The 9,917-nt window shown below is 53.4% G+C and overlaps 1 protein-coding gene across 1 annotated transcript in view; it reads left to right on the top strand.

The window, feature by feature from the left end:
- The first annotated feature begins 4,339 nt into the window (after positions 1-4,339).
- ACSS1 (acyl-CoA synthetase short chain family member 1) overlaps positions 4,340-9,917 on the top strand; it is a 54,139-nt gene continuing 48,561 nt past the window's right edge. Inside the window, exon 1 of the mRNA XM_050745471.1 lies at positions 4,340-4,707. Within this exon, the coding sequence (XP_050601428.1) occupies positions 4,377-4,707 (331 nt within the window). The 5' untranslated portion in view covers positions 4,340-4,376. The remainder of the gene's footprint in view (positions 4,708-9,917) is intronic.

Raw genomic sequence — 9,917 nt, 5'->3', positions numbered from 1 at the left:
CGTTTCTTGAGCACCCGAGCACTGCGACTCTGGAGTAATAGGCATGGCAGGAGCTATGAAGGCAAATGGCGAAGGTGGTGTTGGTGGGCTCTACCCCTAAAGCTGTTAAGTTAAGATGCTCTGGAGGCTATGGCTCTGCTACCTACTAGCTGGTGGTCTCGAGTGAGCTTCTGTCCTCCTGCTCATTTTCACACATGTACAGTGAGGGCAAGAGCATTCACTGCTGCGGGTCGTAGGGTCAGTAGTCACAGCTGTGCTGGCATTTCTGGCCTAAACATCAGTCCCGAGACAGAAGCGAAGCCCAGATTCCCAAGACCCTACCTCCCAAGCCCTTCGTGTGTCTGCAGCCCCTGCCTGACAGCATCCGGTGTTCCAAGGTGAGCTCTCCTGAAGTTGAGGCCACGGGCTTCTTGGGGAGAATATGTGACCAGCGCTGCCCTTATAGCCTGCTGCCCTCTCAACACCTCTGAGGGCCCTCCGGGATGCAGGGCCAGGAGCGGGTGCAGTGGGGTGGAGTTCAACCTTGTGCTTGTTCTGTGAGAGTTGATGACTGGCTGCCAGGAGGGAAGCAATGGGGACGACCTTGGCCTGGGCTGTGACACTCAGAAGGAAGGTCTCAAGGCCACCTCTAGGTAACTCGGGCAGCAAGAAGTGCAGTTCTGCACCACCTGGTTGGTTCTGACATGTTTGGTTCTGAAATGATCACTTCTTCTTATCCAACCAGAAAGAATGAGGTAGTATTTATTTTAAAACAGAGTTAGTTGTATGTACTTTTTTCCATTGCAGTTGTAGAAGACCTTAGAAATGAAGGTAGTGGGAAGAAGGAGCCATCGCCGTGCACTCGCCACGGGGTGGCTGTCGCTGCTGGGCCCAGTCACAAGCAGCGTAGCTGGTGTCCCTTCTCTCACAGAGCTCCCTCCTGGTAGGAGGACTGGGAAGATAAACACAGAGCTAATAAGTAAGAGCCATGGAGAAAAATCAAGTCAGGGGTTAGGACTAGGGAATGAGGGCAGAGATACAACTTTATGTAGGTGACAGGGAAGGAAGGGCTCTTGGATGGAATGGATGTTTGAAGACACCTGAAGGAGGTGAGGGGGAGTCTCTGTGGACATCTGGGTGGAGCATTCCAGGCAGAAGGGACAGCGTGTGGCGGTCATGAGGTGGAAGCCTGCCTGGTGATGGGAAGGACAGGAGGAGGCCAATGTGCTGGAGCCCCAATGAGTGAGGGAGAGCAGAGGAAGAGGGGACGCTGGCTCAGGGAGGGCAGCGCTTCTCTAACTTGAATGCACATGCAGCTCCCCTGGGGGCTTAAGATGCAGATTCTGAAGCAGCAGGTCTGAGATGGAGCCTGGCATTCTGCATTTCTGCAGTGTCCAAGTGATGCTGCTGGCCCATGGACCACACATTGAGTAGTAAGGCTATAGCCTGTGGGCCAGGGAATGATGTGGCCTTTGTTTTAAGGAGACTGGGGAGCCCTTGGATTGCTCTAAGCTCCAGAGCAAGTTCCTCTGACTTTTGTTTAAAAGGAATTGCACTGCTGCTGGTTAGGCTGTCAGGGGCAAGGGTGAAAGCAATTTGAAGCCTACTGAATAATCCTAAGAAGAGATGGGTGTGGTTGGGATGGTGGCAGGAGAGGATGGTGATGGGGGAAGAGGTTAGTGCTGCAGGTGTTCTGAAGGTGAGCCACAGGATTTGCTGACAGGCTGCACGTGGAGTGTGAGGGGGAGGAATCTAGGATGAAAAGGGTATGAGCCCAAACAGCAGGAAAATGCCATTTCCATTCACTGACACAGAAGATCCGTGTTGGGGGGAAGAATCCCAGGACTTGGTATGTTTCAGATGTGAATGAGACATTTGAATACAGGACTGAGATGTGGAGGAAAGGTCCAGGCGGGAGGTGTCAATATGAAAGTCAGAGATTAGAGAGCTGGTTGCTGTTTCCTAGGGGGCAGGGGAGAAAGGGGGATTTGAGGGCTGAGCGCCTGGGCACTTCAACACTTGGAGGGCAGAGAGAGGAAAGGCACCCAGTACAGGGCACTGAGAGGCAGAAGTCAGTGAGTGAAAGAACCATGCATTTTTCAGCTTCAATTGTTGTATCAGTTACCTACTACTGAGTTACAAACCACCCCAAAGTTTAGTGGCTTAAAACAACAATGTATTCCTTCTACAATTCTGTAAGTGGACTGGGAGGTTCCTTTGCATCCCGGGCGTTATCTGGGGTGACTCATGAGGCTGCCTTGGCTGGGGCGGGAGCCTCCACACTGGCCTCGTTCCTGTCTGGGATTTGGTCCTGGCTGTGCATGGGGCAGCTTTATTCTCTCCCTTGGCCCCTTCCTCTGGAAGGCCAGCCCTGCTTCCTCACAGCTCGCAGCTGGGTTCCATGGGAGGACAAGCTGGGGCTGCAAGGTCTCTCAGGGCCTCCAGGTGGAACTGTCAGAGCATCCCTCCCACCAGGTTGTACTGGCCAAAGCAATACAGCCAGCCAGGGTCCTCCTCTGGACAGAGCAGCGCGCCATCACATGCAGGTATGGGAAGGAAGAGTTGGTAGCCATCTGTGTGACCACCTACTACAGTTAAGAGCTTTCTCAATTTACAATTTTACTACTCACTGACCTCTGCCTCTCAGTGCCCTATACTGGGTGTCTTTAATATTCTATTCAAATGGGAACTTAGGCCAAAGAGCTCCCCACTGGGGGCACTGGGTATTAGTCTTGCTCTTCCCTTAGCCAGTCGAATGCTCTTTAGTAAGCCCTTTTATTTGTTTGGGTTCAGTTTCCTCATTTGTTCCACCTGGAGTTTGACAGTCGGTGGGGGGTGGACAGCACTAGATAAGTTTTAAATTAAGTAGACTAGCCGGGTGTCGTGGCACACGCTTGTAGTTCCATATACTCAGGAGGCTGAGTCAGGAGGATCGCTTGAGCTCAGGAGTTCCAGGCTGTAGTGAGCTATGATGGGAACCACTGCACTCCAGCCTGGGCTACAGACCCTATCTCTAAAAAAGTATCATAAATAAATAAACAAAGGAGAAAATGCAGGTCAAGTGCGAGCACTGTGCAGGGCATGTGTTATGCTAGTAGATGTCACTGATTCTCCAGCCCTTAGGTACATTCCTGTCTTCTCTGGCAGACAGCAGCATTCCCCAGCAGGGGCTGGTGGCTGGCCCACGCAGAGGCTCCTCTAATGGCAGGCTCCTCCCCTCTGCAAGCCCTACAGCTCAAGGGAAAGAAACTTTAACATCAGAAAGAACTCAAGAAACCAGTTTTCCAAAACCTCTCTTCCCCTATGTTTACCCTTTTGTTATGAATTTACTTCTTGGGTGTCGAAATATTTAAGAACTCGGTGGAGACCAGTTTTATACGTTTCCTTCTGTCCTTCCTGGCTCCACAGCTGCAAAAACATCACCCCCACTACTGAGCTTACTATGGGGCCACGCAAGGGTAGACGCTTGACAGACATTGTCTGATGTATTCCTTACTGCAGCTCCCCAACCCCCGCCGTCCCCGTCCCCCAGGGAGGCATTACTTCCGTTTTCCCCAAAAGGAAAACGAGGCACCGACAAGTTACGGAACTTGCTCAAGGTCACAGAATTTGAACTCAGGCCACAGATGCTGGAGCAACTGGATAAAGTCCTCATCGCCCCATATCACCCACCACCGACCCCCAGCAGAACGTGACCCCCGCCAGGACGGAGGCCGGCAGCTGGGGGGCTGGAGCATGGGACCCCAGACCACGGACTCAGGCCTGCGCAGCCTCCCGGCTTCTGGGCTCCCCGCCAACCTCCTTCGCATTCCGCTGAGAAGCCAGGGGAGGGGTTCACTCTCAGGGGCGCACAAAGGCATGAAAACCTTACTTCAGCCTCTGAGATGCGGAACTGACCGACCTATCGTCTTGGGACCCAACAGTGCGCTTGGGTGCACCAGCCCTCTTAACCTTGGTACCGGCTCCCTCCCGCCTCCTTCCCATCCCAGAGGGCCCCCTAGTCCTGGGCCGCACGTGCCTCTGGCAGCTCGAAGAAGCTGTCGGGGCTTGCAGGAGAGCGCGCAAACTGAAACCAAAACAGGCCGACGCGAGGAACGTCCGGGGGGGACTGCAGACCCGCGGGAGCACAGCGCCTGGGCCAGGGCCTGGGAGCCTGGGCTCCGCCCCGCGCTCCTCTGCACCCCTTCCCCACGCTGCTCCCCTCTTCCTAAGCGTCCCCCCCTCTCCCGGGCAGCAGAAGAAGGGGTGGGACCCGGGCGGGCTCTGGGAAGGGGCCCTGGAGGAATGGATGGTGGCCGAAGGGCGGAGCAGGGGCGGGGCCCGCGGAGACTCCAAGGGGCGCCCCGGGCGTGAGGCACCCACTCTGGAAGCACAGAGAACTCAGGTAGTCCGGCTAGATGGCGGCGCGCAGCCTGGGCCGCGGCGTCGGCAGGCTGCTGGGCAGCCTGCGAGGGCTCTCGGGGCAGCCGGCGCGGCCGCTGTGTCGGGTGAGCGCGCCGCGCAGGGCGGCCTCGGGACCCTCGGGCAGCGCCCCCGCAGTTGCCGCAGCCTCACAGCCCGGCTCGTACCCCGCGCTGAGTGCACAGGCAGCCCGGGAGCCGGCCGCCTTCTGGGGGCCTCTGGCGCGGGACACTCTACTGTGGGACACCCCCTACCACACCGTCTGGGACTGCGACTTCAGCACTGGCAAGATCGGCTGGTTCCTGGGAGGCCAGTTAAACGTCTCTGGTGAGTGGGCTTCGGGAGACCCAGGTCGCCCCCAACTCTTGCGTCCAGAGGGAACTCGGAGCCTCTCGCCTGCGGCAGCCGTCCCCCGGCTGCGCGGATCGCACCCCTGCAGGGGCCCCTCCTCCGGTATTCCGTCCACCCCGCCAGCTCTAAGCAGTGGCTCCACGTCACCCCATCCCTCATCCCATCCGGCCCCAGATCCACGTGCCCAGCTCGGGCCGGTGCCCGCGGGGACCCGGTGGCCGCTTGGGACGCCCCGCTGCTGGCCTTGCTCGGCGCGGCTCCTCGCTCTGCTGACTCCAGAGTTGCGTTACCGGGTGCATAGCGCCGCGGAGCCAGAGCCGGCGGGGAGCCGCGGGCTACACCCGAGCGCCCTGGAGTCGGGACTTTCCCGTTGCTATACCGGGGTGGACGGAAAAACAAAGCGGTGGCGGTTGTCACTGGGGGCTGCGGTGCCCGGGGATCAGCCTGAGGACAAGCCCTGCCCACATAAACAAACAGAGCTGTGGCGGGCGACCTGGGGAGGAGGAAACCCGGCGTGGCAGCTGGAACCAGTTATTTCCTCGCTGCGGGCCTGGGGCCTGTGGGCGGGAAGGAAGTAACAGCGGCCTCCGGGTTCTCGTTCTCGGCCTCAGAGAACTGCACCCCAGCGACCCAAGGCCTGCTTTGGACCCGCGGGGTCTGAGGTTCCCGGTGGTCAGTGGTCTGAAACTTGCTGAGCAGAGGCCTCTGCTGCTCTGCTAAGATTTGGGGCTGGGGGTCGTACACTGCACCCTCGCCCCCACCTAAGGCGCTGACTGGGCAGCGAGGGGGAAGCCCTGAACTGCAGGCAGGGCTGGCCACGCAGGGTGGGTGCCAAGTGCAGGGTGGGCCCTGGATGCAGGGTGGGCCTGGGTGTGGGGCCTGCAGGGAGGGCCTGGCAGACACGGTGTTGATCAGAGGGATGCAGGCCAGAAGAGTGGCCATAACCAGCTTGCTGGATTTGGGAGTGTTTGAGAAAGGACTTGAGGGTCTTTATGGCAGGGTCACCAGGGCCCCATTTTCTCCAGCTCCTCCCTCAGTTATCCCTGTTGTTCTGCCCCGCTAGCCCTCAGTGTCCACATTGTGAGGAGGGGGGCAGTCATGCTCAGAGGTTAGGCTGAGTGCTGCAAGGTATGCAGCAGACCCAGCTCTTACTGGTGACCCACAGGCAGTAGCGATTTTAGTTTAACTTCAGATATAGCCATACAGTTGTAGGTAGTGTCTTGTAGTTAGTTTTCAAAGAAATTGAAAGGAACTTTGGACCTCCCCCCGATATTGTATATTACTTTGCTGGTTTAATTAAAATGAGTCACTTACTAGATAAGTGTTTTCTTTAACCTTGAGTCAGCAGCAAGTGCCCTCTAACTACTGGGAAAAAAACCAAACCCTTTAGTGTGCAGAGTTGGTGCAATGTGCCCTTGAAGGGGACTAGAGCAGCTTGCCCAAGGACAGAAATGGAAAGTGACCTGCTCTGGACTTGTGAGGCCAAGGTTATGGGGAACATTCACAGTTGGCCTGTGCACAGTTGCAGCCCCACTCAGATAAGACAGCGGGGCGGACCTCCTGGGGCCAACAGCAAGGACCTTCTGAACCTCGCTGGGTCAGGATCAGGGTGTGGTCAGCAAGCATTCTTCTGTCTCCTTTTCCTTCACTTATTTCTCCTGATAATATGGCCTTTACGGCTACCTTAGCCAGAAATTGAGCTTCAGAAAACTAACTTGAAAAACAGCTTTTCAGCAACTTTCTCCCCGGGATGTGCGTGCCCACCTGTTCATGGGTCAGCAGTATCTCTTTCCTTTGTCGGTGTCTGCAAACCATAGTGGGGACAGTATGAAAAAGGGCCAGGCCAGGCCATGACTCCTCTGGGAGCCCCTAGAAAGTCATGGGATAGGTGAGAACACTTTGGCCTGATCTGTCAGCTGTGTGTGATAAAGTCAGATGGCTTGTTCCAAAGGAATATCACTCTTGAAGAAAACTTCATCTCACTCCTTCAAGAATACCAGTGGTTCTCAACGCGTGGTCCTCAGACCAGCAGCATCAGCATTACCTGAGAACTTTTGAGAAACAGAAATTCTGGAGCCCATCCTGGATATCTGGAATCAGAAACCCTGGGTGGGACCTGACACCTGTGTTTATAACGAGCCCTTCAGGTGCTCTAGAGGACACTCGGGCTTGAGAACCACTGGTCTGTACGCCTCAAAACAGGGCAGATAAAGGCACTTCTGAAACAGAATTGGGATTAGTGCCCGGCCATGGCCCTGTTAAACAAAGAGCAAACAAACAATGGGCTGTGGATGGTGCAACACCGTTTTGTGGCTCCAGGTGTCTTTAGAATCAGGACTCGGGTTGATTTCTTGCTTTCCCTGTACTGCACTTTGCATGTTTCCTCATCTGTAAAACAAGGGCAGTATGTAACTGAATTATGTCCTAGTTACTATCGATGCACATCAAACCACCCCTAAGCTTAGTGGTACAAGATAACAACAATTTTATATTCCTCGCAGAGTCTGTGGGTCAGAACTTTGGACAGGGCCAGATGGGGATGACTTGTGTCAAAGGGCAAAATTCCGACAAATTTAGTTTAAAGATCTTAATTCACTTTTTTCGTGATTATAGAATTGGGAAACACCTAATTCCATAAAACAGAATGAATGTTTGATGAGTTGAGCAGAGGAGGATGGTTTTATAGACAGAAGGGTCTGAAGAATGCGGACACGGAGAACAAAAAGTGGACTGGTTATTTCAAAGCTACTTTTGCTGTAAAGGTGAAAGTGGAAGGAGCTCCCTTACTATGCCAGCTTGTTTGGAGATCGAGCTATCTCTCACTCTCCTTGTTTCTTAGAAGGCTAGATAAACCACTTAGTTTCCATTTGGTGACACGGCACTTTAGCAAGAGTGACTCCATTTTTGTGTGATCTATTGGGCCTGATGCGGCTCAGTCCAGACCAGTGGCCTCCTATACATTTTATTTAACACTTGCTTCTGCTCCTCAATATCTGAGGTTGGAGTCATCTGCCTGTTTCTCACTCCCAAGTCTGGGGCCTGGTTTGGGACAACTTGCAGGCTGACTTCAGCCAGACCTGTGACCCAAAGCACCTCCTGGGGCTTGTCACAGCGTGGTGGCTGGGCCCAGGCAATGTCCGGCAACCAGAGGTCCAAGAGACCAGCACAGACACTATTAGGCATCTTCTGACCTGGGGAAGGGGACCTGACTGTTTGCACCTGTTTTGTTATCCATCGGAGTATCTATCAGCACACATACCCCAGGGCTGTTAGAATGAAATAAGAAAACGCTTGTAAGGCACTCAGCACTTTCTTAACACATTATACATCCCCAATCACTGGCCATTTGTTATTTATTAATGAAGCATGTGGGGAGGCTGTGACCTTGTGCTTGGCCTTCAGCAGTGCTGCTGAGAGAGCTGAGCTTCATTTGAACTGGACCACTTGAGCTTGCATCTGATTAGCCTGGGATAGGTGGGGAATAGGCTTCGGAGAGCATGCAGGTGGCTGAGGTGGCTTTCAAAACACCACAGTATCCTGCTCATCCCGCAACTCCAATAGCCAGACGAGGTTATGGTGTCTGAGGCCCACTGGGCAGGGTAGACAGAGTGTCTGTACCCTTCTGTGACTTGCTTCTGTTGTGTAAAACTGCCTTGCAGAAGGTTCTTTGGAGAGCCAGGTTCTAAAAGGGATTCTTTCCCACCTGTGAAATTTGGCTCTGTCCTTTGTAGGGCTCTGCAGCTGTTTTTGCCCTGTGGCATATCAACTCAAGATATCAGGAAGTTGTAAATGCAGAACCAGAGGGTAATGACATGTGTTACTTTCAAAACACACAGCTAAGCTCTATTTTTTAAACCCCCTATTTTAAGTGATGTTTTTCAGTGTGTATACTCTTAAGCAAGAGTGTAAAAATCCTCTTTGTAACCAAGCATTGAGCACTGGGAAATTTCTTGGATGCTTTTTGGAGATTAATTGCGGGAATAGAGGCCCTTTTGCTGTAGTTCCTCTCTGTTGGCTGTAGTTTCCTCTCTGTGGCATGCCTCCAATAGTTCAGAAGGCAGGACACTGACGGCGGCAAGACGCTGTGTGCCTGTGCTTCATTTTCCTCCTAGTCACGCCAGTGATTCAAGTAACTTTTTAAAGGTTTTTCAGGTAACTCTACATGAAAAAGGAACCCTAATCTTAGGAGGAGGGTCCTCCCGAGGAATCCAAGTCCTCTCCAGCTGTCAGGGGCACAACTTATTTTAAATAACAGATGCTCTGGGAAAATTTTCCAAAACAATTTTTGTGACTGACGTAATATCTCAAAGCGTGCCAGGGAAGATTGCTATTAAAAGAAAGTCCATTGTGGGCCGGGGCCGGGGCTCATGCCTGGAATCCCAGTACTTTGGGAGGCTGAGGTGGGCAGATCGCTTGAGCTCAGGAGTTTGTGACCAGCCTTGCAAAACAGTGAGACCCCCACCTCTTAAAAAAAATTAGCCAAGCATGGTGGTGCACACCTGTAGTCCCAGTTACTTGGAAGGCTGAGGTGAGAGGATCCCTTGAGCCCAGGAGGTGGAGGTTGCAGTGAGCTGAGATCACGCCACTGCACTCCAGCCTGGGCAACAGAGTGAGACCCTGTCTCCAAAAAAAAAAAAAGCCCATTGTGAATAGTAACTCCCTATTCAAATTGAATTTCCATATGTTGGGTTCCACTTTCAGTTAGGGTGTGTGAGTGTGAGGGATGTATTTCAATAACCAACAAGAGTACTTGAAGATTCCTACATGTGTGTCAGGTTTATAATGGAAATGCCAATACTCTTATAATGCTTTTTAAACAAAATACCAAGCCCCTGCTCCAGCCACGGGCATTGGCTGACTGCCTCCAGCTGTGTGAGGCCCTGGGCGGGGCCCTGGGCATCTGTGAGCGCGATGGAGCGCCCTGGCGGGACGGCCATCTGCTCTGCATGGCTTGTCGCATCCTCATGACACCAATGTGAAGCGGTTGGTGGTCCCATTGCACAGATGTGGAAATAAAGGCTCCAGTTCATGTACAGCAATGAATAATCCAGAAAATGCTCAATACCATAAAGCCCACATTCTAATGAGGAGATGAACCATAAGTCAGTAAATGAGTAAGTCCACACTGGGCTGGGCGGGGGATTGTGATGTAATTCCCAACCCTGGTCCCCATGATAAAGGAATCT

This window comes from Macaca thibetana, chromosome 10 (assembly GCF_024542745.1).
Source record: "Macaca thibetana thibetana isolate TM-01 chromosome 10, ASM2454274v1, whole genome shotgun sequence".
Classification (NCBI taxonomy): domain Eukaryota; kingdom Metazoa; phylum Chordata; class Mammalia; order Primates; family Cercopithecidae; genus Macaca; species Macaca thibetana.
The sequence above is the reverse complement of the archived record's forward strand: the minus strand, read 5'-3'. Positions and strand labels throughout refer to the sequence as shown.